Here is a 26034-nt window from a genome sequence, read left to right as displayed (position 1 = left end):
CTTAGGGCAGGTCGGCCTCTACCCAGTCAAGGCTTCCTCCTTCTCCGTCCAAGACGAGTCTGCCTTCTAGGCATGAGCCCTCTGATCCCAAGCAGAAGAAGGATAAGGGCAAAAGGCCGGCTGATGAAAAGTCTGGGTCCCCACGGGAGGAGGATGATAATCGGCGGCCATCCAAACAGCTGAAGATAGGCTCCCAAGGCCGGGATAAACAAGTTGATGACCAGCCCGAGCCTCAGGCCTGACTTCCTACTCCAATGCTCCATGGGGGGCTGCTGAAGGAAGACTCCTCCCTCAGGGATTTCAAAGAGGGCGAAGGTGCGTACGTGGCCGACGCGGTGGAAAGGTGTCTGCTACTCCCAGCTGACATGGCGGAGCTGGCGACTATGAGGAGCAGGGAGGTCTTCCTCTGCCTCAAGCGGTACTTGGGAATGGTAAGTCCCTCGTCATTTATGACTTATTTGAGTTGTAGCTTCTCTCTCCCCCTTTTCTGGGCTCGGCTAACCGTGGACTTGTTTTGTTGGGCAGGCCATTCAGGCTACTTATAAGTTGGAGGACGTGGCCCATGACCAGGGGAAAGCCATGGACGTGGGGCGTGAGAAACGCCTGGAGGCCACTCGGGTCCTTAAGAACTCTGAGGCTGATCTTGCCAAGGCCCGGGAGGAGCTGAGTGCAATGACCAGTGCTCGGGATACTGCCCTGTCGGGTCTCGTCGGCTTCCAGAAGCAGGCAGAAGATTACTCAAAGCGCCTGGCTGAGGCAGAGGAGCAACTGAAGACTGCAAAGGAGCTACTTGCTGATCTGCCAAAGAAGGTGGCTGCCGCCGAGTCGGACAAGCGGGCAGCTGAGTGGGCGAGAGACGAGGCCGTGAGGGCCAAGTTTGAGGCTGACCAGGGCAGGGAGGAAGCCCTGGCCACTAAGCAGGAAGCCGAGGAGGAGGCTTATGCTACGGGGATGGCAGAGACAGAAGCAGCCTTTAAGGCTCAAGTCCCCGGGTTGTGCAGGCGCTACTCTGCTGAGGTTTGGAGGGAGGCTCTCAGACAGGCTGGGGTCGAGGCCTCGTCCGACTTGTGGAAGGAGGAGAATGTGTACTACCCTCCTGCCATTCGCGAGGCACCTCCAGGTGGCGCTGAGGCCGGAGAGGCTGCAGAGGAAGCCAGTGCTGCACCGGGTGAGGACACCTCAATTGCTGAGCCCGTGGGTGAGCTCGTTCAAGGAAGTGACCCTCCCAAGGTAGCAGAATTAGGTGAGGGCCCCGTTGAGGATGCGCCCCAGGAGGTTGTGAAGTCTACCTCTGAGGTTGAAGTCCCTGCTGCTGGGGAGGCAGCCGTTCCTGCCGCGCCTTCGCAGGCTATCCCTTCTGGCCAAAGCTCAGAAGGCCCTGGAGATGCTATGGTCTAGCCCCTTGCGGAGGGAGTAGAATAAGTGGGGTGGACAGGCCTCTCACTGCCGTCGTCTCCCTTGTCTTTTGCATTTTCTTTTTCTTTCTTTTTGTTTTTTAACTGTAATGTAATTCCTATTGTGTAACTCTTTTTGGGCTTAATGAAATACGAGTTTTATTTCTTTTCTTGCTGGTTGTGGTTGTTCGCTTACTTGTACACTATCCGTTTTTTCTTTACTTGTATGGTTTTAACTTCAATTGTATCTCGGCCAATCGCGACATCAGTTATTATAGCGAGGGCATGTATGCTTGGGTGGACCCATCGTTTCCTAAGGGCCAGGTAGGAAATTATTTGAGTAGACACTTAGGATCCCCTTGAAGTAGCTGGCTTCCCCATAGGCTTGAGTCCGAGGACCATACAGTGCTTTTCGTTCTGTCTAACACTTAGAATCATCTGAAGTAGTTAGTTTCCCCATAGGTCTGAGTCCTGGGATCATACAGTGCTTTTGGTTCTGTCTAACACCTGGAATCCTCTGAAGGAGTTAGTTTCCCCATAGGCCTGAGTCCTGGGACCATGCAGTGCTTTGGTTCTGTCTAACGCTTGTCCTTCTGGAGCGGTTAGTTTCCCCATAGGCCTGAGTCCGAAGACCATGCAGAGCCTTAGTTCTGTCTAACGCTTGTCCTTCTGGAGTGGTTAGTTTCCCCATAGGCCTGAGTCCGAAGACTATGCAGAGCCTTGGTTCTGTCTAACGCATGTCCTTCTAAAGCAGTTAGTTTCCCCAAAGGCCTGAGTCCGGGGACCATGCAGTACCTTAGTTCTGTCTAACGCTTGTCCTTCTAGAGCGGTTAGTTTCCCCATAGGCCTGAGTCCGAGGACCATGCAGAGCCTTGGTTCTGTCTAACGCTTGTCCTTCTGGAGCGGTTAGTTTCCCCATAGGCCTGAGTCCGAAGACCATGCAGAGCCTTGGTTCTGTCTAACGCTTGTCCTTCTGGAGCAGTTAGTTTCCCCATAGGCCTGAGTCCGAAGACCATGCAGAGCCTTGGTTCTGTCTAACGCTTGTCCTTCTGGAGCGGTTAGTTTCCCCATAGGCCTGAGTCCGGGGACCATGCAGTGCCTTGGTTCTGTCTAACGCTTGTCCTTCTGGAGCGGTTAGTTTCCCCATAGGCCTGAGTCCGAGGACCATGCAGAGCCTTGGGTCTGTCTAATGCTTGTCCTTCTGGAGCGGTTAGTTTCCCCATAGGCCTGAGTCCGAGGACCATGCAGAGCCTTGGTTCTGTCTAACACTTGTCCTTCTGGAGCGGTTAGTTTCCCCATAGGCCTAAGTCCGGGGACCATGCAGTGCCTTGGTTCTGTTTAACGCTTGTCCTTCTAGAACGGTTAGTTTCCCCATAGGCCTAAGTCCGAGGACCATGCAGTGCCTTGGTTCTGTCTAACGCTTGTCCTTCTGGAGCGGTTAGTTTCCCCATAGGCCTGAGTCCAAAGACCATGCAGAGCCTTAGTTCTGTCTAACGCTTGTCCTTCTGGAGCGGTTAGTTTCCCCATAGGCCTGAGTCTGAAGACCATGCAGAGCCTTGGTTCTGTCTAACGCTTGTCCTTCTGGAGCGGTTAGTTTCCCCATAGGCCTGAGTCCGGGGACCATGCAGTGCCTTGGTTCTGTCTAACGCTTGGCCTTCGAGGTGGTTAATTTCCCCATAGGCCTGAGTCCGAAGACCATGCAGAGCCTTGGTTCTGTCTAACGCTTGGCTTCTGGAGCGGTTAGTTTCCCCATAGGCCTGAGTCCGAAGACCATGCAGAGCCTAGGTTCTGTCTAGCGCTTGTCCTTCTGGGTGGTTAGTTTCCCCATAGGCCTAAGTCCGAGGACCATGCAGAGCCTTAGTTCTGTCTAACACCTGGCTTCTGGAGCGGTTAGTTTCCCCATAGGCCTGAGTCCGAGGACCATGCAGAGCCTTGGTTCTGTCTAACGCTTGGCCTTCGGGAGTGGTTGGTTTCCCCATAGGCCTGAGTTCGAAGACCATGCAGAGCCTTGGTTCTGTCTAACGCTTGTCCTTCGAGGTGGTTAGTTTCCCCATAGGCCTGAGTCCGAGGACCATGCAGAGCCTTGGTTCTGTCTAACACCTGGCTTCTGGAGCGGTTAGTTTCCCCATAGGCCTGAGTCCGAGGACCATACAGAGCCTTGGTTCTGTCTAACGCTTTCATTTCCCTGTAAGTAGGGGTTTTGTCCTCGGATTGCTTTACTGGGGACGATTCCTCCTTCGGACGGATCATGATCTTACACGTGGCATTGATCTCGCCTCCCACTCAAGCCCCCATCTTTCTTATTTGCGAAGCGTCCCTTGGCCGTTCGTGTTCCGCGCCTGACGCTTCGGTGTGCGAGACGCGTCTTCATTAATGGCCTCGTAAATCAACCTAAGCTCAACGGTCTACGGCCCCCTTGGAATCTGGCAGCTTCATTATTATCCAACGCTTCGGTAGCCTTCTTTTCGAATTCTGTGCGAATTAATTCCCACCAACCTTCATCCTCTATAAAAGGCTTTCCGAGGGGATGGTTTCTCCATACTCCATGAACTTCCCAACACAAACAGAAAGAACACATCCTTTCAGCTCTCCATGCCCCTTTAATAACCCCGCCGGAATTGTGACTGGAGTTAGGAGATATGGGGCGGCTTTGGGCGGGTGTGAGGACATCCGTGCCAAGAGCCGTTGTGGCCGCAGCCCCCACTGGGCTTCCGGTGCGGCAGAGTCTAGGCGTAACCCCGATGGCGCCATGCACGGTGGCCCGGAGGAATGTCGTTGAAGTACCTAACGTCTCTCCTTGGAGCGCACCCCCGACGGAGGAGACATGCGAACTCACATCATGGGCGGTGCCCGAGTGTTGCCGTCTCCAACGGTCGACGCTCGTGGGAGTTGGAGAGAATCAAGGGAACATCACGGGGGAGGGCGTCCCGGAGCCCCTGCATCTGCTCCTCGCTTTGTTCAAGCTCCATCGCTCCGAGAAAGGAGTTGTTGGTGGCCTTGAAACAAGCCAGCCCCAGCCCCCTTCCGTCCGCTTACTGTCAAGTTCTCCCATTCTCTTGATGCCAGTAAGGGTACGGGTTGACACTTCCCTCTAGCTAGTTTTAAGATGGGTCCGCCTGGGCCTCTGATTGTAGGACTAGCTGGTAGGAACAGTTGTAAAACACGCCTGCCTGAGCCTCTGATTGTAATCTGTAACCTTTTTTCTTTTTATGAAATAATATCAAGTTTTTTTTTTTACTGTTGAATCTTCTGTCTTTGAGCTTTTATCTTTCTGCAGTGTTTGTTTGGTAGTTCCTTTTTTCTTGTATCACCACCAATCTTCCATAGAATGATCATTTAGAACAGTCGCCTGTTGCGCCGGTCGGCGCACTAATCCTCCCCACAGACGGCGCCAATTGTAGGGTCTGGATTTTTGGTTGCCCAAGCCCAAAGGATATGGGTCAAAAGCCCAACGAACCCTAGATAATGAATTTGTAGAAAGTGGATCGAAGGTCTAGGCGCTGACCGGCGTTCACGAGGCGTGAACTCCGGTCTCTTTTATTTAAAGAAAACACTTAGAGCAATTTACAACTGGGGGATGCTCCTCGGCCCATGGCCGAGGAGGCTTTCCTTCTTCTTTTTCTCCCTTTCCTCTTCCCCTTTCTTTTTTATTCTATCCCTCTATCCCCTTTTTCTGAGAGGGATTCCCTTACATTATATATCCTTTACCCAACCAATCCTAGCCCTACACTTGTTGAGCGATTTGGACCTAACTCAGGTGCTTGTCCCATCAGCCGCCTTCTCAGTCTCTTTGGGGGTCGCGGCGACCGAGGCAACGCTGGTGCGGGGTCCTTTCCTCATTAATGCGGCCAGGGCGGTAGTCAGGTACATTTAATGTGAAGGTGACTGCTTGTCATGAGCTTGTCCCTCAAGTTCTCGGACGTCCGATGATGGGGTCGTCCTCGGACTTAGGTGCCTCCTCTGCTCGGGCCTTCGGCCCAGGAATGAAGTGGGTTAGGCCGTAGGATTATTTGGCCCCACAACTTCTTACTACCATTTCCTTTTTCTATTTTTATTTTTTCTAAACATGTCCATGCTAAAAAGTGTTTTTTTTTTTTCTCATTTTTTTATGAGATTTTGTTATATATCTCTAACTAGGTTATACCACCAAAGGGTGGTAGCCTAATGGTAGGAGTCCCTTAAACCATCACCCTTGCAAGTTCGAGGGTTGTGGTTCAAGTCATGGTGCTTCAGTTTAAAATGCTATGCCCACATGAGTAGCCCCAAGCAGCTTTGGTGGTCCTACGTCATAGAATTCAGGCTTAAGTGGGCCATGGCAATGATACAACACTATATGAGCCCTTTTTTTGTTCATTTAAAAAAAAAAAAAAAAACTAGGTTATACACACATAAAGTTCTATATCTTGTGTATGATGAATTTTGAGGTGGAATTTTCTTAAAATTGTACTTTGGAAATTTCATGTGGGCCTACTGCTAAATTTTCCTTATCTTGCTTAGGGAGATTAAAAGAGTTTTTAACTTATAAGAGTTGTAGGCCATTCTTAGCCAAAAATCATGTGCCTTTCTTGATATTGAACTTTCAAGGCACCTAACTATAGAAAGGGTGGTTAAAGTTTGGGCCTATGAACATTTGAAATAAGGTGTTTCAAATTAGTGATGGCCCACATATAGTTTTTCAGCCCACTTTACTCCTCCCATATAGTTTGTCACTCTCTGGGCTAAATGGTGATGGCCAATGTAAGACTCAATTTCTATATACACACTTAACTTCCTTTTTAACTTCTTATTTTGAAGGGTTTGGCGTGTGATAAATCAAAAGATCCAAACAAATTTTATAATTTTTTATATTTATAATTATTGATGTTGTTTTTTTTTTTTTTTGTGATTGATGTATCATAAAAATGATGTTAATAGTAAAAGATCCAAACAAATTTTATAATTTTTTATATTTATAATTATTGATGTTGTTTTTTTTTTTTTTTGTGATTGATGTATCATAAAAATGATGTTAATAGTGAGTTAATGAGGAAAAAAAAATACTGTTCTAATAATAACTTACGACATTAACAAGTTTTGAGAAAAGGTTGTGAAAACTTTTATAATTATTCCCCCAAAAAAAAAATTGTGACTATAGAATTTTTCAATAGTAACCCATATTGTTCTTGTACTGTGAATGTGATTGTGGGGGAAACAACAGAGTAGGGAATGAAAGAAAGAAAAACTGTTTCCTTCAAAAAAAAAAAAAACCATGCATAATTTTCTTCCTTCCTTGGTAGTTTGGTAAACATTAATTGTAGTGCATTTGTCTTATGATCCTTTGTGCCCAACTATCTCAAGCAAGGCATAATCACACAAGATGCTAATGCTTCCCTTTGTAGAGCATATGCAAAGCATACTATTGACTTTATCAACTAGCTAGTGCAGTACCAAAATTGGTGCCAAAGCCAAAGAGATCTACGTAATTAATTGTGTCGTTAATTTCAAGACAATATATTATGGTGGCCTAATAAACAAGTAACCATCGTCATTTTGATTGCATTGTAATCATTCTTATTGTAATAGTAATTCTTTTGAGCAAGAATCAATTGACCCTGTGCCCAATGAACATAATTACAAGGATTTGATTAGATTATATATAATACTCAGTCATGTACGTGATAGTTGAAATATCATGCAATTTTGGGCCTTATATAAAAGCCTTGCGCTTTACAATTAGTCAATTAATGTAATTTTTATTTGGGAAGGTCAAGGATATTCCCAGAATGCAAATAATTAAATTGAAAACATTAGACAAATCAGATTTTTTTTATCAATAAGTATCTTGATCTCCCTGTGATCTCACATGTAGTCCGCTATACTTTATTGATTCCTAAGGAAAATAATATGATTATCAAGCTCTATACTTATGGACTCCATTATCTAATACAAAGAGTAAGAGCATTCTCATTAGCTTGTGCAAATTTTTTTGTTTATTTTAATATAAGAACATACTTTTTTCTATCTTGTATACTCACTTTTCAAAACACCCTACATTTGATTATCAAAGCATACTTTTTTCTATTTTACATACATACAAAAAAAGTGACTCAATACAACAGGGCTGGTAAGCTGAATCCAAATCTGTATATCATATATAAATGAAAAGAAACAGAGAAAGAGCAATAGGCTGCCTTTTCAGTTTTGTAGCATTTTTTTTATTGCTCTGTTTTGATGTGAAACACCAATGTTTTTAGTTTAAGAAAAATTGAAGGCTTCTTTTGGGTGGGATCAAATGTTTAGGAAGGAGTAGTGTGTGCAGAATTTTGGCGTGAGTGAGAGCAACAATTGCACATGAGGTGTTTGATTCCGTTCCGTGTCTAACAAAAGTAAGTAAAGAAGTTTGGATTTTGAATGAAAATTGGAATTGGGCCCAATTGTTTAAGAGGCATGGGCGTGGCCCAGGTGAGGAAGAATAATTTTATGGTTGTGTCAAAAAACTATCATGACAGATGATTTTTCGTCTCTTCTAAAGATAAAGACAATACCATCCGTAATAACTTCCTCTAGCTAAAGATATAAATTATTGTTTTAATGTTTTGGAATCTAAAAAGTGGAAGTCAATGTTAAACTTAAAAACTATTGAGTAAGAGACGAGTTTTATTAATTGTTTTTTTCTTTAAATAAATAAAAAAAATTCTGATTTTTTTATTTAAAGGAAATAAACCTAAAAAGTTAGGAATAACTAATAAGAATGTTTTCACAACAAAAGTTTGAACCATGTCTTTAATTCTTCTCCCAATTTTTGAGACTAAAAAAGTATAATTTGTTTTACTTTGTTATGTCAATTCTTAATTTCTTATAATTCATTAAAAAGTATCTAACTCAAATCTAAGTTTTCCTTTGTTCTATATATCAAGTAGAAAGTGCAACTAAGTTTGCTTTTTTATGTAACTTTTTACTTAGGTCAAGTCAGTTAGTACAACTCAAAACAACAAAGCCAATCTAACAAAATTTTTGACCAAAAAAAAAAAGTAGTAAACAGCTAACCTTATAGATTTAACGATAAATGGCAACTTATTATTTTGAAATTTTGCATGTGATTAACTTATAAATAAATATTAAATAAAAGCATAGATCCAAGAATATAGTAACATAAACCAAACTATTTAGTGGTAATATCTCACAAAAATATAGTATTAATTCAAGTGCAATAAAAATTTACTACATTTAATATCTATATGACAAATTTAAGCAAGCATAGCAATTTACCGTTTATGAATAATAATAGAAAAACATGCATATATATGAACAAATTTTCGAAAGCAACTATTAATACTTATAGCAAAAAGTGTAACGTCTTAATCAGACCCCAAAAAAAAAAAAAAAGTGTAAGGTGAGATATTTTTGGGACCACATGTGCCCCACCTACCCATTCACTACCCACCACTCATCTCAGGCTACCAGTTCATCACTTGGCATGCCATCCCTTCTTATTTTCTTTTCTTTCTTTTCTTTTCTCTCGTACAGTCCTTCTCTTCACTCTCTCATCCTCTCTCACCAGTACCTCCATACCACCATTTTTTATTTTTCCGGCAATGTCACCAGAAAATCCTTAGGAACCTCTAAGCATCTTCATCTTTTATTCGAGGTGAAAGTTTCTAATCTTTTTGGTGGGTTTATATGCTTTTGCTTGAGGTTATTTTTTTTATCTAAGCTTTAATAGTGATACCCATGTGATTTATGAGCATTGGAAGTAATATTTATGTGTTTATATGTATGGGTTTTGTATTGGTGGAATTATTTGATGAGTGGGTTTATGATTTGTGCTAATGGTGACTACCTAAGGTTTATGTATGGTGGAAAATTTGGGGGTTTTGAGTTATAACATGTGATAGTTGGTAAATCCAATTTTTCCATTGCTATTGGGTTTACTTGGAGTTAGTTGAAGTTCTAAATTTCTTGTCTTTGAGGATATTTTGATTTTGCTTTAATGGGTCTCTTATTGATATAGTGTAAATTTTATGGAAGCTAGTCATAATATTAAAGATGATATTAAATTGGTTAATTTTATAAATTGGAGTTTATGTCTTGTGAATCAATTTGTTGAGAAACTTTGGAAGTAGAATATATTATTATTGATGAGATTAAATGCTAGGCTTGCCTAATTAAGTGCTTATTTGGCAATTCCTAAATTGTAGCTAGATACAATTTTAAACTTTATGCTTATTGTGTTAGGTTTACATGATATTGTTGAGGTTCTAGCTAATCTCATTTGGAGCTTGGAGAATTAGGCTTTTTGCGGGTTGCAAGGTAAGTAGCTTTTTAATGAAATTTTTGAAAAATAACCATATTGCATAAATGTTGTTTTTGGGTTAGACACGCTTTTGGAAACTACCTATGGAAACTATATTTTTCTAAAAACTATTGTGTCGTAACCTTAATATATATATATATATAATTATATATAAAAATGCATCATATTTGGTATTGCATTTGGGGAAATGCATGAATTGTTGATATGGAAAAATGAGCATCTTTTATATAATCTTTAATAAGGAAATCATGGATTTTATGGTATACTAGCCGCGAATCCGCGCGTTGCGCGTGATAATTATTTTTATGGTGGTCTTATTAAAAAAAAATTTACAATTTAAACTAATCTAATAATGAGTAATGTATTTTGTAATTATATTTTTATTTATTATAAGAACAATCATAAATGTAATATAGGATCAATCCAAAACACCAAAAAAACATAAACTAAAAAAAATTAATAAAACTTAAGAATGATTAATTGAACCAATATTAGGATAAATTTTGTTTTTGATAATTTATTAAGGTTATTTTCTTTGTAGAAATTATAATTTCGGCCACTCAAAATATATTATCAAATAAACAATTATTAGCAAGATCTAAGAATTAAATTTCTATGCATGCATTGTTATAAAATAATAATAATTAAAATAAAATTGCAAAAGTTAAAATTTGTCACCTATCCAATTATTTTTGTTTGGCTAACCTTTGCTTTTCTTTCGTTTGGCTAACCTTTACTTTTCTTTAAATAAATGGCATTATAAAGTACTCCTAGTACAACTATTAAGAGTACTTTGTCCACCACAAAGGATTAGAAAAAAAAAAAAAATAGTAAAGTCTCATAGTTTAACATCTAAATTGAGCACTATAAAAAATCATGCTATGTAACAAAATAAATACCAAATTATCCAAATCATGCTATGTAATAGAATAATATTATATTTTTATATGCTATATTTAATTCTTTAGAACACAATAGGATAACATTTAACATTCAAAGAGAATAAAAAATAAATAAAAAAAACAACAACAACAATTTAAAAAACTAAACTAAATCACAATTTAAAAAACTAAACTAAATTGCATTAACCCAAAATAGAGTTTTAAAGAATATAAAAAACTATCAACCTAAAGTAGAGATGCAAGAAAAATAAAAAAATCTACCAAAAAATTGAGAGAGAGAGAGAGAGAGGGAACCTTTTTTTTGTGAGGAAAAACTATGCATAAAATAGAAAAGATAGTAACAAATTTATAGTAAGAATGTGTGAATAAGAAGAGACAAAAATAAAGAAATATGAAGGGAAAGAGGAAAAATAATATTAATGTAGAGGGTAGTGGGGAGATGAAAAGGTAAAGGAGGGAGAAAGATTGAAGAAGTAGTGGGAAGATGAAATGATAAGGGAGAGAGAAAGGTTGGAGAAGTGTAAATAAGTAGTGGAAGTAAATAAATAAGTAGTGGGCTGCATTTATAGGGCTGAAAATTGTAAAAATCATTTTAAAATCATAGGAAAATTATATTTTAAAAAAGAAAAGAAAAAAAAGAATGACATGGCAGCTGATGTGGCGCAACGTGAGAGCAGCAGCATTAAACGCTACGCTTCAGCTTTTAGTAATATATAGATTAGAAAATTTGAAAATTCTTATCTTGTCTTGTTATGTGGGAAATTGATAGAAAAACTTTTGACAAGAATGAAGTTGAAAATCTTACAAACTTTGTAGAAGTTAGATTATTTAAGGTTTTTTTTTTAAAACTACTTGGATATAATCTATGTGTTTCAAAGTAATGTAACCTGTGAGTTTTATGTGGTTTTGATACAATGTCATGTGTGATTTCCCAGTGATCACTCGATTTCGTTTTCGTAGTCTTTGTGACAATGAAATCAAATCCAGGTCAGTGCCCTTTCACTTTAGATGACGTGTTCTTCCCTGTTGCCCATGGGGGGAAGAGGTTCCTTGATTATGTGTGGGTGAGGCTGCTGCCCGTGTGGCCAAGAGACCACATGCAAGAGAGGTCTTATTTGACGTGCTCTCTCTGTTGCCCATGGGGGGAGAGAAAAACATTGAGGGTATGGGTGAGGCTACTGTCCATAGGGCCAAGAGTCTGCATACCAGAGAGGACAATATCATGCCAGTTGTGAATGGGTGGATCCCCTGACCGGTTTATGTGGTAGTGTAGTACATTTGTGATAATTTACCTTATGAATATTATGACTTTGGAAATTATATTATTAGTGCTCACAGATTATTGTATATAGTTTCATGGTATTATTTTGAGAAACTTTGTGTTTCATCATTTAATCATTCTTGTCACATTATTATTGAAAATTATCTTGCAGGACTCATTTAGAAATTTCTCAAACTAAAACATGTGTTGTAAATTGTTCATTATCATGAAACTTGCATTTCCGTTAATTATGCTACTTTATGGGCGTTAGCTCATCCCACCCTCTAACAGTTTTTCAGATTTATTAGCTATACCTTGGGTATGGAGCTTACTTCTTTGGTGATGATTAGAGTGCTATGTTAAATTTGGAGACTGTTGCTGTAAATGGTTGCTGACTTGATCTAGCTATGTTCAACGAGACCTTAATTAATTCTATTGGAGGTGAATTGCTTGAGGTTTGTTAGCCTTTGGCGTGGTAGGCCTAGACTTGATGTTAAGGTCCTTATTCTATATAAGATTGTGACTTTGTGTAAATTACATCAAAGTTTTGTAATATATTCATGTATTATGTGGAGGCACATGATTTTTAGTTATTGTTCGTAAATGTATTATAGAACTCTAACTTGTAATGTAGAGATTTTAGTATGGTTGTTTATTCTTATCCTTTGGGAAAGAAAGAAAAATAAAGATCCCCTATTGTTTGATTTGCTAAAAAGGAAAAATCTATAGGCACCCTTGGGATATATTTCTCATGCTTTGGACCCTTTTGGGTTTGGGGCGTGACAAGAATAATTCAATTTTGGCTTCAAAACACGCCTAGGAAAACCTCCAAGTTAGCCTCAATTTCAATATTGCTAGAACTAAGGTCATGAAGAACTCATTAATGACTTCTACTATATATAGTGTATCCTATCATATCAAAAAATAAATTCCTTCTCCAACTTAAAAGAAAAGGAAACAAAGAAAGAACAAAAACACAAGCAAGCAAGAAATATATTCTTGCTTGCCAACAACTTAGAGTTTTATGCCATTAATGAACTTCACAAGAGAATCAAAAACTACCTTCATTTGCACGTTTGAGAAAAGGGAGGAGAGTTATATGCTTTTAATGGACTTCACAAGAGAATCAAAAACCACCTTCATTTGCACATTCGAGAAAAAGGAAGAGAGTGTTACTCAAAAGGAAGAAAAAATTGATTTGAATATGGCCAAAAGGAAATTACAATAAGGAGGCAGAATAAAATTCAAAATTTGTACAAATGCATCACTCAAAGACCATGCCCAAAAGCTTGTAGTATAATCATATACTATAGGCAGTGCCCCAAATGTATGCCAATTGGTTCCTCAACATCTCCCCATCGCTCAAAGACTATAAATAATGGCTCAAAAATAATGTTAATTGTGTCTGCACATGTAGTATTTATTAGTGCTATACTCTATTGAGCCAAATTAGCTTAGCATTTTGGACCATTTTAGTCCATTCGATCTAATTCAGTCCACTTTGGTCCATTAGATTTACTTTGGTCTACTTCAGCCTATTTTAATTACAAGAGCTGCCTAACAAGCAAAGTAATGATACAAAAAGTTTACATTTCTAATGACAAACAAATTCCCAGCAATTACAAGAGGCAGTCTGCATTCACATTGGGTCTTCCAAATGTTATATGTTGGTAAGTTTTAGCATCAAAGCTCCAAAAACCCCCATTACTCGGACTTGTAAATCCAAAAAAATTTACAATTGTGCTATAGTACCATCACATTGGTAAGTTTAGCATCAAAGCTCCAAAAACCCCCCATTACCCATACTTGTAAATCCATTTACAATTGTGCTACAGTACCATCACAAATTTGTGATGGTACTGTTGCACAATTGTAAAACTAAATAATAATTTTTTAATGTGTAGTAAGAGAAATAGAGATTAGAGAGAGAAGTAAGAAATATTTTTATATTATTTTTATTTTACTTTATATTATTTTAATGTGTAGTATGATAAAATAAAAGTTGGGATATTAAGTGTATTATAAAATGTTATGATATAAATAATAAAATAGTTTTTGAGACGGTAAAATAGAATTTTTTTTGGTAAAAATTGGATGTAAACGCTCAACCAGCAAAGTTAAGATACAAAAAATTTACATTTCTAATGACAAACAAATTCCCAGCAGAAAAAGGAATTTAAAGCTGATTTGACAGAGTGATAGAATGGAGCCGATAGATCCTGGGCTGATGATGGATTTTGTAGAGCCTTACAAACTGTTTTTGAATCACCTTTAAATACTACAAATTTCAACACTCAACAATGATCCCTTGTGAAAGGATGGAGTTCATACTTCCTACAACCACAAGCATTGGGGTTATCCACAAGAGTAGTACTCAGGGTTAGGGACATTTTTTTTAATAACTCGCTAAGATTGCAGTGATTGGTGTAACATCAATCACATATCAAATATCAATTATAATATGTTTACTTAACAATTATGTAAAAAAAAAGTTAGATTATCTATAATTGGGTCTGGTTAATGTATACTTTTAGGATATATATTAATAATTTATTTTAATTTTTTTTTCAGGGAATTGAAAAATTTTAAGAAAAATTAATAATCCATTATAATTTTATGTCACTAAACTATGTATATCCATGACTTTGAGAGTTGAGACATCTTCATCTGGACAAAATTTAGAACAAAAACACAGTTCCCAATGAGATAATATTGTACAAAGATCCCAAAGCCTTGAGAGATAGGGACAAGAAACGAATAATTGTTTAAATATTGGATTGCCCTTCTGGGAAGGTCGTATTCTGTGGGATTTAATACATGTGTTCTTTAGCCAATAAAAGGGCTACATTGCTGACTTGGTCAAACTTTGTCCTGTGGTCTTGTCTGGTTGCTAACTTAACTCTATTGTTCTTTTGTCAATTACTTTATTTATTGACCAGCTGTTTAAGGTGGCTGTCAAACACACTACTAAATAGTAAAATTGATGAACCAGCTTTACTGTAAGACCCATCCGATATGGATTTTATTGAATTACTTCTTCAAATGTGTTTATTAGGTAGAATTGGGTTATATAGTTCTCTGCAAAAACCTTTAATTGTAATTGGATTAGTTACTTATTTTAAGATATAGTATAGATGTAACTAATATTTTTCTCAGACGGTGATAAATGGTATTAGAACTTATTTTATAAATGATGCAAATACACATTTATTTATTTGGGGACTCATATGAGAATTTGTTTTACCATTATCTTCATTCTTTATTGCCATTTTTTGTTTGATAATTTAATTGTTACACACATAGCTTTCTTGATGAATGAGATAAGGTAATCCATTCAAAGTTAAAAAGCTCTTTGTGATTTTTCACTGTCAGTCGACATCTTTGTAAGACAAAAAGAAAAAGAAAAGCCCAACACGTTTCTGAACCTGGCCTACAATATTAGGACATAGAAGAATGTAAGGGAGTGTACTGTAATTCAAACCAAGCAGGAAGGACATAGGGACTTGCCGACATGGAACTGTTCAAAATTGGTCAGCTTCAAGCTTCACTGCTTTACATGCAGCATCTGTAATTAAAAATTATGCACTTTTAAAAAGCAGCCCCTTCTCTGAAACAAAAGAAGAAGAAGGTAAAAGCAGCCGGCACCACCTTCTCCTTTTCTCTGCTTATAAATATGCACTTAACACCAACCATTTCCTTCATCTCAATAACATCATTTCAATATCTTCCTCTTACATTATCTTTCTTTGTTACACATACATTTCTTACTTGGTTCTTGATTACTTTGTTTCCTACTCTCTGTCTCACACAAAGGTCTCTTGGGTTGTACAATGAAGATGCCTACACTATACTTCTGCTTGATTTTCTTTCTTGCTATTTCTACCATGGCTTCTGTCTCATCAGCATCGCTGAAAGTGGGCTTTTATAGGACAAGTTGTCCTGCTGCAGAAGCAATTGTGAGAAAAGCTGTGAACAAAGCTGTGTCAAGGAATCCTGTCATAGCTGCTGCCCTCATTAGAATGCATTTCCATGACTGTTTTGTTAGGGTATAGCTTCTTCTCTCCCTTATTTTTATGTCAACTATATTTTAAGTCTCTCAATAAAAATTAAATACACCATTTTCTCTAGCACAAAGTCTATATTACTCTCATTGTCATCAATTGAAACTAATCATAATTTTCATGTTATATGTTTTAGGGTTGTGATGCCTCTATCTTACTTGATTCAACACCTGAAAACCCAGCAGAGAAGGCAAATAGAATCAACAATCCAAGCTTGAGAGGCTTTACAATAATTGATGAGGCAAAGGCAGAACTTGAAGCTCGATGCCCAAAAAAAGTCTCATGTGCAGACATTATAGCATTTGCTGCACGTGACAGTGCCTACAAAGTTGGAGGAATAAATTACAAAGTGCCATCAGGACGCCGTGATGGCAGGATATCGCGTGAAAATGAGCCTACCCAAAACCTTCCATCACCTTCCTTCAATGCCAAGCAACTCAAAGATAACTTTGCCAGAAAAGGCCTCAGTCTTGATGAAATGGTGATACTATCTGGTGCACATTCTATAGGGGTGTCACATTGTTCTTCATTCTCAAATCGGCTATACTCTTTCAATGCAACACATCCGCAAGACCCTTCAATGGACCGCAAATTTGCAAGGGAATTAAAAGCCAAGTGTCCCCGACCATCGAATTCCAGAAATGGACGTGATCCTACAGTACCATTGGATGTTCTTACACCAAACAGGCTTGATAATAAGTACTACAAAGATTTGAAGAATCATCACGGCTTGTTGACCTCTGATCAAACTCTTTTGCGTAGCCGTTCAACGGCGGGGATTATCATTTTTTGTTTCCATTGTTTAATTGTTGATTCATCAAAGTGTAAATCTGCTTTGTGAAAGTTTCTTAGTTTTGTTTGTTTGTCAAGGATATTCTTTTGAAAACTATGAAAGAATGTTCATTTTGATTGATCAAATGTTAACTGTTAATCATTAGCATTCACTTGTTTGCAACTTAGCAATTAATGTGAATGCCGTTATTTGAGTCTTTGGAAATACCTCACATTTGTGGATTGGATACCATGTAAGAAAGACTATGTTTTAATCCTTTAATTATTGAGCAGTAAATTAAATTATTTAAGCCAATTTACTGGATTATGTAATCAGTATTAACACAGGTTATTATCACAACCCAACATACCATCATATGTAAAGTAGTACTTCAGTAAACAAATTTTTTTTTTTTTTTTTGAGGGATTATTTCAACGCATCCGTTTCTAATGATAGTTTTTATTATTATTAAATCAGACATTAATTGGTTTCTGGTGTAGATAGAGCTTAAACTCCAGATCTCTTATTCAATTATCAAAGATTTTATCATTTGAGCAAACTAGAACCCATTTCAAGAAACATAATGTAAATGACACAACAATATGGCAACGAAGTAAAAAATTGATACAGAGCCTCCAAAGGAAAAACCACTATAGGGCTCTCTAAATAGAATTGAAGTTCATAATCTGAGATAAATCCTTATCCCTAGACTCTACACCTATTGGATGACTTACTGAACATAATCAGCCTTAGGCTGCTTGAAGTCTTCTATTCTAAATACCTCCAATGAGCTAATTGCAGTGCCGGTTGAATGCTTGAAGCAATTGATGTCGTCCCCTAAGGCCCCAAGTAAGAAACATGCCTCCAAGTTTTAACCAATAAGGTTATTTATAATCAATAAATAAAATAATATTTTTTTTATCAAATGAAAAACAAACAAAAAAGAGAGAGAAATGTTATGTCTATATTATTTTACATTACACTTTTACAACAAATACGTTGTATAGCCTGTTATTGATGGTAAAAAAATAATTATAGTGGTGGGTTCAAATAGAAAACAAGAAGCAACTTAACACCTAGTATTTGTTATGAAAAATATTGTGAATGTTGCACTTCTCAAAAAAACAAAAAAAAAGAGTAGTGTAGGGACCAGGTTTGAGGGAGTGGACCCAAGCCCAGTTTCCCCGCAATGAATTTATAGAGAATGGACTCAAGAACTAGGCGTTAGTGAGGAGTGCAACGACCATACATGGTTGTTGTGGATTGGATAGCCTGAACATGAATTGGGATGAGTAATAATGCTCCTCGGACGTGCTCTTCAGGACTTGGAGTTCTTATAATTTCTTTTTTTAGGACTGACTACAAAGTTCTCTTAGAGAATATAGATTGCTACAGTCCTCTCTCTTTTTTATCTCCCCCCTTTTTATGAGGGGTTCCTTACATTATATACCCCTCTCCCAATCGATCCTAACCCTACATTTGTAGAGGGATTAGGGCATCACTCGAGTGCCTGTCCCATCAGCCACCTTTCCATTCTTTCTGTGGATGGCAGCAACCAAGGTGGCACTGTTGAGGCGTCCCCTCCTCATTAATGCGGCTAGGACGTTAGTTGAGGGCATTTAATGTGGATGTGACAATTCATCTGGGACTTGCTCCTCCACCATGCTTCCATGTCCGGTATTTGGTACTTGCTGTTTGCTCCTTGGATGCTCGGGGAGGTTCCCTTTGATGGAGTGCTGCTTGTCCGTTTTCGGATCTCGGAATTCCAAGGACGTTATCATCCTCGGAACTGTTTCGTGGGCAGCTGGGTATTACACCTAAGTCCTCGGGCCTTGGACACGTCCTCGGCATGGGCCTTTCAAAATGTTTTTTTTTTTTTTTTTGAGGGATTATTTCAACCTATGTCATCTGTTTCTAATGATAGTTTTATTTATTTATTAAATCATACATTAATTGGTTTTCGGTGTAGGCAGAGATTAAATTTCAGATCTCTTATTCAATTATCAAAAATTTTATCATTTGAGCAAACTGAAACCCATTTCAGGAAACATAATGTAAATGACACAATAATATGACAACGAATTAAAAAATTGATACAGAGCCTCCAAAGAAAAAACCACTACAGGGCTCTCTAAATAGAATTGAAGTTCATAATCTGAGATAAATCCTTATCCCTATACTCTACACCTATTGGATGACTTACTGAACATAATCAGCCTTAGGCTGCTTGAAGTCTTCTATTCTAAATACCTCCAATGAGCTAATTGCAGTGCCGGTTGAATGCTAGAAGCAATTGATGTTGTCCCCTAAGGCCCCAAGTAAGAAACATGCCTCCAAGTTTTAACCCATAAGGTTATTTATAATCAATAAATAAAATAATATTTTTTTATCAAATGAAAAACAAACAAAAAAGAGAGAGAAATGTTATGTTTATATTATTTTACAATACACTTTTACAACAAATATATTATATAGCCTGTTATTAATGGTAAAAAAATAATTATAGTGGTGGGTTCAAATAGAAAATAAAAAGAAACTTAACACCTAGTATTTGTTATAAAAAATATTGTGAATATTGCATTTCTAAAAAAAAAAAAAAAAGAGAGTAGTAATACACAAAAAAATTTATAACGTTTTTCACAATAGTTGAGTTAGCAAACTTATACTAGTTCTCATCTAGGTTCACTATTAACATTATTATTTTACTTACCGCTATCAATCTGCAACATCAATAAGTGTAAAAAGTTTTGTCAAATTTTTGTTGTGTCTATAAACTTTCTAAAAAATGAGAAAAAAATTCTACGTGGTTCATTTTAATTAGTAGTAATTTTGCATCTAAAACAAGATAATCAGTTCTTGCCTTAGGCCTCCAAATGCATTAAGCCGCTTGGCTACTTGCAAGACTTAAAGGGCTAATTTGAAGATTTTATGATTTATCTTTGCAACAACACATTGAGATGACTCTGTGGCTTTAATTCTTGATCTGTACTATAAATAATAATTCTCTTTGCTCTTTGTACTCATGGGTTGAAGATTTCTAGATTTAGGTTTCTCTTTTGTAGCACACTAGCAGGCAACATGAGATTTCAAAACCAATGAATAAGTCGTCCTTAATAAACCATTTTTTTTAATAAGCGTCACATAGATTTAAATACTATGCAGTCACTAGTGATCCTTCAATTATCTGAGCGTCAATCAATTCTGTTTTAACCTTCAATCAAAATCTTGTGCGCAAGGAGAGATCCAATCACTTATCCTTATCCGAGATCAATGATGAATTTTATTTCCCATAAAACTGTCATTTTCATATTCATAGCCATCTGAATACGATGCTTACTAGATTGAATATATTGTATTGTTGTAAACTCCAAAACATCATTTTGGAATTTGAAATGACGTCTTCTGATATCTACATATCTATATCAATATATCTATATATATATATATATATCTAAAAACTAAAACGTAGTATTTATTGTTGCTACACTTTCGTTGAGTCATATCAGCCTAGCGTTTCAGTCAATTTTGGTTCACTTCAGTTTATTCTGCCAAGTTTGGTCCATTCAAATCACTTCCGTACATTTCAATTATAAGAAGCAGCTTAATAAGCAGAGTTATGAGAATTTTTTTTTTTTTTTTTACATTTCTAATGACAAAAACAAACTCCCAACAGAAAAAGGAATTAAAAGCTGATTTGATTTGATAGAGTAATATAATAGAGTGAACAGCTCTTGAGCTAATGATGGATTTTGTAGAGCCTCACAAATTGTTTTTGAATCACCTTCAAATACAACACATTTCAACACTTATCAGCAATCACTTGTGAAGGATGGAGTTCCTACTAACACAAGCATTAGGGTTATCCGCAAAGGTTAGTCATAGGGTGTAGGGACATTTTTTTTTTTCACAACTTGCGAAGATTGCAGTGATAGTGTAATACTTCTTTGTCCATTATTAATATCATTTTTATTATGTATCAATCATAATATGCTACTTTAGTAATTGTGAAAAAAAAATGTTAAATTATTTGTTCCTAACTTATTTGTATCCATGACTTTGAGATGCAATATGTGTGTGTTCTTAAAATATTGTACAATGATTACCAAAAAAAAAAAAATTGTACAAAGATCCAAAAGCCTTCAAATAGGGAATAAGGACGTGAACAATAAACATAGCGACAAAAAACAAGCATTCGGATTAGCCAATAAAAGGGCTGCATTGCTGACTTGGTCAAACTTGTCTGATGGTCTTGTCTGGTTGCCCTTCCAACCATAACTTTTTTGTTCTTTTGTTAATTACTTTATTTATTGATTAGCTGTTAAGGTGGCTGTCAAACACAATAATCTTAGTAAAATTGATGAACCTACTTTAGTGTGAGATCTAGCTGATATGGATTTTATATTTTTATTAAGTTAGTTCTCTAAATGTGTGCTAAGTGTTTATTAGCTAGAATTTGGTTATATAGATGGTTCATGAAAATTTTTAATTGTAATTTGAGATGTGACTAACATTTTTCTTGGACGGTGATAAATTGTATTGAAATTTATTTTATAAATGATGTAAAGATACATTTATTTATTCATTTAAGGACCCATATGAGAATTTGTTTGGGAGTTTTTCAGACATTACCATCATCTTCATTCTTCATTGTCATTTTTTTTTAATAATACAATTGATATATTAAGTGAGGGAGGGGGATTCGAACCTTCGTTAACATCTTTGAAAGACAAAAAAAGAAAAGCTTAATACGTTTCTGAACCTGGCCTGTAATATTAGAACATAAAAGACTATAATTCAAACCAAGCAGGAAGGCAAAGGAAGTGTACGGTATAGTGGTATCACTATGAAACTGTTCAAAATTCACTGCCTTTCATGCAGCAGCTATAATTAATATTTATGCACGTCTTGGTATACTCAAGTAAAAGCAGCCCTATCTTTACAAAAGAAAAAAGAAAAAAAGCTAAAAGCAGCCAGCACCATCTTATCCTTTTCTCTACTTATAAAATCAACCATTTCCTCCATCTCAATCACCTCATTTCGATATCCTTCTCCCACGTTCTCTTTCTTTGTTACACATACATTTCTTACTTAGTTCTTGATTACTTTGTTTCCTACTCTCTCTTTGTCTCACACAAAGGTCTCTTGTGTTGCACAATGAAGATGCCAACACTATATTTGTGCTTGGTTTTCTTTCTTACTATATCTACCATGGCTTCTGTCTCATCAGCATCACTGAAAATGAGATTTTATAAGACAAGTTGTCCTTCTGCTGAAGCAATTGTGAGAAAAGCTGTGAACAAAGCTGTGTCAAGGAATCCTGTTATAGCTGCTGGCCTCATTAGAATGCATTTCCATGACTGTTTTGTTAGGGTATAGCTCCTTCTCAGCCTTATTTTAATGTCAACTATATTGTCTCTCATAAAATTAAATACAACATTTTCTTTCCAGAAAAAGCGTCCATGACACTCTTAGCATGATGAATTTGGAATGTACTAAAATGCAAAACCAGAGTCACGTAGATATCATAATATAAACATTAGTCACAGTACATGTCTATCAAGCACTTAATGACTTGTAATTTTTTTTTTAATTTTTTTTTTCGGCCAATATATTGGCTACCAAAATCATAGGCTGTTGGTCCTTAAGACCAATGAACGGTTTTAGACCCCTAAAACACACAGATTGCGTAGCCTAGATTAATTAGCCAAGTTGTTACTTAGTCAAATTATGCAATTCTAGGTTAAAGCAATCCAAACAATCATATCAAGATATAAAGCAGCGGAAAATAAATAACACAAGATATGATCACCCAGGAAACCACACGGTAAAATCCTGGGGAGGATTTGACCCACCGATCCTCAAGGCTAACCTGAATTCACTATGAAAGAATTGAAGTTCGTACAAAAGGACTACAAGCTCCCCGCTCGACTTCCTAATGCTACCCACCAGTATATGAGATTTTTTTTTTTTTTTTTACATTTCTAATGACAAAAACAAACTCCCAACAGAAAAAGGAATTAAAAGCTGATTTGATTTGATAGAGTAATATAATAGAGTGAACAGCTCTTGAGCTAATGATGGATTTTGTAGAGCCTCACAAATTGTTTTTGAATCACCTTCAAATACAACACATTTCAACACTTATCAGCGATCACTTGTGAAGGATGGAGTTCCTACTAACACAAGCATTAGGGTTATCCGCAAAGGTTAGTCATAGGGTGTAGGGACATTTTTTTTTTTCACAACTTGCTAAGATTGCAGTGATAGTGTAATACTTCTTTGTCCATTATTGATATCATTTTTATTATGTATCAATCATAATATGCTACTTTAGTAATTGTGAAAAAAAAATGTTAAATTATTTGTTCCTAAACTTATTTGTATCCATGACTTTGAGATGCAATATGTGTGTGTTCTTAAAATATTGTACAATGATTACCAAAAAAAAAAAAAAAATTGTACAAAGATCCAAAAGCCTTCAAATAGGGAATAAGGACGTGAACAATAAACATAGCGACAAAAAACAAGCATTCGGATTAGCCAATAAAAGGGCTGCATTGCTGACTTGGTCAAACTTGTCTGATGGTCTTGACTGGTTGCCCTTCCAACCATAACATTTTTGTTCTTTTGTTAATAATTACTTTATTTATTGATTAGCTGTTAAGGTGGCTGTCAAACACAATAATCTTAGTAAAATTGATGAACCTACTTTAGTGTGAGATCTAGCTGATATGGATTTTATATTTTTATTAAATTAGTTCTCTAAATGTGTGCTAAGTGTTTATTAGCTAGAATTTGGTTATATAGGTGGTTCATGAAAATTTTTAATTGTAATTTGAGATGTGACTAACATTTTTCTTGGATAGTGATAAATTATATTGAAATTTATTTTATAAATGATGCAAAGATACATTTATTTATTCATTTAAGGACCTATATGAGAATTTGTTTGGGAGTTTTTCAGACATTACCATCATCTTCAATCTTCATTGTCATTTTTTTTTTTAATAATACAATTGATATACTAAGTGAGGGAGGGGGATTCGAACCTTCGTTCTTCGCATTTATGAGATTAGATATTCCCTCTAAGAAGCTCTTAGCATTTTTCATTGTCAGTTAACATCTTTGAAAGACAAAAAATGAAAAGCTTAATACGTTTTTGAACCTAGCCTGTAATATTAGAACATAAAAGATTATAATTCAAACCAAGTAGGAAGGCAAAGGAAGTGTACTGTATAGTGTGTATCACTATGGAACTGTTCAAAATTCACTGCTTTTCATGTAGCAGCTATAATTAATATTTATGCACGTTTTGGTATACTCAAGTAAAAGCAGCCCTATCTTTACAAAAGAAAAAAGCAAAAAAGGTAAAAGCAGCCAGCACCATCTTATCCTTTTCTCTACTTATAAAATCAACCATTTCCTCCATCTCAATCACCTCATTTCAATATCCTCCTCCCACATTCTCTTTCTTTGTTACACATACATTTCTTACTTAGTTCTTGATTACTTTGTTTCCTACTCTCTCTTTGTCTCACACAAAGGTCTCTTGTGTTGCACAATGAAGATGCCAACACTATATTTGTGCTTGGTTTTCTTTCTTACCATATCTACCATGGCTTCTGTCTCATCAGCATCACTGAAAGTGGGATTTTATAAGACTAGTTGTCCTTCTCCTGAAGCAATTGTGAGAAAAGCTGTGTCAAGGAATCCTGTTATAGCTGCTGGCCTCATTAGAATGCATTTCCATGACTGTTTTGTTAGGGTATAGCTCCTTCTCGCCCTTATTTTAATGTCAACTATATTGTCTCTCATAAAATTAAATACAACATTTTCTTTCCAGAAAAAGCGTCCATGACACTCTTAGCATGATGAATTTGGAATGTACTAAAATGCAAAACCAGAGTCACGTAGATATCATAATATAAACATTAGTCACAGTACATGCATGTCTATCAAGCACTTAATGACTTGTAATTTATTTTTTTATTTTTTTTTTCGGCCAATATATTGGCTACCAAAATCATGGGCTGTTGGTCCTTAAGACCAACACTCTAACCAGCTGAGCTACGGGACTATTGCATCTAGCTCATTTCATGGAAGTTCATTTTACTGTATAGATTGACTGATGTTTGTCATAGCCTTTTTATTTTATTCAGCTTTTTTAGCTCATATGCAACTTTTTGAAATTTTACTTTATGAGCCCAAAGTCTATATTACTCATTGTCATCAATTGATGAAACTAATCATAATTTTCATGTTATGTGTTTCAGGGTTGTGATGCCTCTGTCCTACTTGATTCAACACCTAGAAACCCAGCAGAGAAGGCAAATAGAGCCAACAATCCAAGCTTGAGAGGCTTTGAAAGAATTGATGAGGCAAAGGCTGAACTTGAAGCTCGATGCCCAAAAATAGTCTCATGTGCAGACATTATAGCATTTGCTGCACGTGATAGTGCCTACAAAGTTGGAAGAATAAATTACAAAGTGCCATCTGGACGCCGTGATGGAAGGGTATCGCGTGAAGATGAGCCTACCCAAAACCTTCCACCACCTTCCTTCAATGCCAAGCAACTCAAGGATAACTTTGCTAGAAAAGGCCTCAGTCTTGATGAAATGATGACATTATCTGGTGCACATTCTATTGGGGTGTCACATTGTTCGTCATTCTCAAATCGGCTATACACTTTCAATGCAACACATCCACAAGACCCTTCAATGGACAGCAAATTTGCAAGGGAATTAAAAGCCAAGTGTCCCCGACCCTCGAATTCTGGAAATGGACGTGATCCTACAGTACCATTGGATGTTCTTACACCAAATAAGCTTGATAATAAGTACTACAAAGATTTGAAGAATCATCACGGCTTGTTGACCTCTGATCAAACTCTTTTAAGTAGCCATGCAACGGCGGGGATTGTGAGGAACAATGCAGAAAATGACGCAGCTTGGGCTAAGAAGTTTGCAGCAGCTATGGTGAAAATGGGTTCTATTGGTGTTCTCACAGGAAGGCATGGTGAGGTCAGGAAGAACTGCAGGGTTGTGAATTAGATTACTTGGTGTCTTTGGCATGCATGGCGGGAAGTGTCTAAACTATTGTTCATTTTTTGTTTCCATTGTTTAATTGTTGATTCATTAAAGTGTAAATCTGCTTTGTGAAAGTTTCTTAGTTTTGTTTGTTTGTTAAGGATATTCTTTTGTAAACTATGAAAGAATCTTCTTTTTGATTGATATTATGTCTTTTTTTTTTTTTGATGATGATTGATATAATGTTAAGCATTAACATTCACATGTTTGCAACTTAGCAATTGAAGTGAATGCCATTTATTTATTTATTTTAAAATTTTTTAAT

At 36.8% G+C, this 26034-nt stretch overlaps 2 protein-coding genes and 1 long non-coding RNA gene across 4 annotated transcripts; all 3 read left to right on the top strand.

Moving 5' to 3' along the window:
- The first annotated feature begins 8875 nt into the window (after positions 1-8875).
- On the top strand, positions 8876-12458 carry LOC112028716 (uncharacterized). Its single transcript, XR_010625579.1, has 3 exons — positions 8876-9021; positions 9609-9683; positions 12142-12458. It is a non-coding gene; the product is annotated as an uncharacterized LOC112028716 (long non-coding RNA).
- Positions 12459-15443: 2985 nt separating this feature from the next.
- LOC112041212 (peroxidase 5-like) lies at positions 15444-16752 on the top strand. Its single transcript, XM_065764971.1, has 2 exons — positions 15444-15896; positions 16048-16752. Exons 1-2 carry the CDS (start codon positions 15681-15683, stop codon positions 16750-16752), a joined length of 921 nt encoding a protein of 306 aa, XP_065621043.1. The 5' UTR covers positions 15444-15680.
- Positions 16753-21755: 5003 nt separating this feature from the next.
- On the top strand, positions 21756-25908 carry LOC112028719 (peroxidase 5). Of its 2 annotated transcripts, none has more exons than XM_065764973.1 (2): positions 21756-22053; positions 24957-25908. In XM_065764973.1, exons 1-2 carry the CDS (start codon positions 21838-21840, stop codon positions 25731-25733), a joined length of 993 nt encoding a protein of 330 aa, XP_065621045.1. In that variant the 5' UTR covers positions 21756-21837; the 3' UTR covers positions 25734-25908. The 2 variants fall into 2 exon arrangements, with proteins under 2 accessions (XP_065621045.1, XP_023917168.2); XM_024061400.2 differs by lacking the exon at positions 21756-22053 and adding an exon at positions 24126-24448.
- Positions 25909-26034: the final 126 nt, after the last annotated feature.

Source organism: Quercus suber, unplaced genomic scaffold (genome assembly GCF_002906115.3).
Source record: "Quercus suber isolate HL8 unplaced genomic scaffold, Cork oak 2.0 scaffold_597, whole genome shotgun sequence".
Taxonomy (NCBI): domain Eukaryota; kingdom Viridiplantae; phylum Streptophyta; class Magnoliopsida; order Fagales; family Fagaceae; genus Quercus; species Quercus suber.
This window is presented reverse-complemented; position numbering and strand designations above follow the sequence as displayed.

Bases quoted from the DNA above. Each gene is read 5' to 3' on its own strand.
- LOC112041212 (XM_065764971.1), top strand. From the start codon at position 15,681: ATGAAGATGCCTACACTATACTTCTGCTTGATTTTCTTTCTTGCTATT. The intron at 15,897-16,047 runs GTATAGCTTCTT...TATATGTTTTAG, and splicing joins TCCATGACTGTTTTGTTAGG to GGTTGTGATGCCTCTATCTT.
- LOC112028719 (XM_065764973.1), top strand. From the start codon at position 21,838: ATGAAGATGCCAACACTATATTTGTGCTTGGTTTTCTTTCTTACTATA. The intron at 22,054-24,956 runs GTATAGCTCCTT...TATGTGTTTCAG, and splicing joins TCCATGACTGTTTTGTTAGG to GGTTGTGATGCCTCTGTCCT.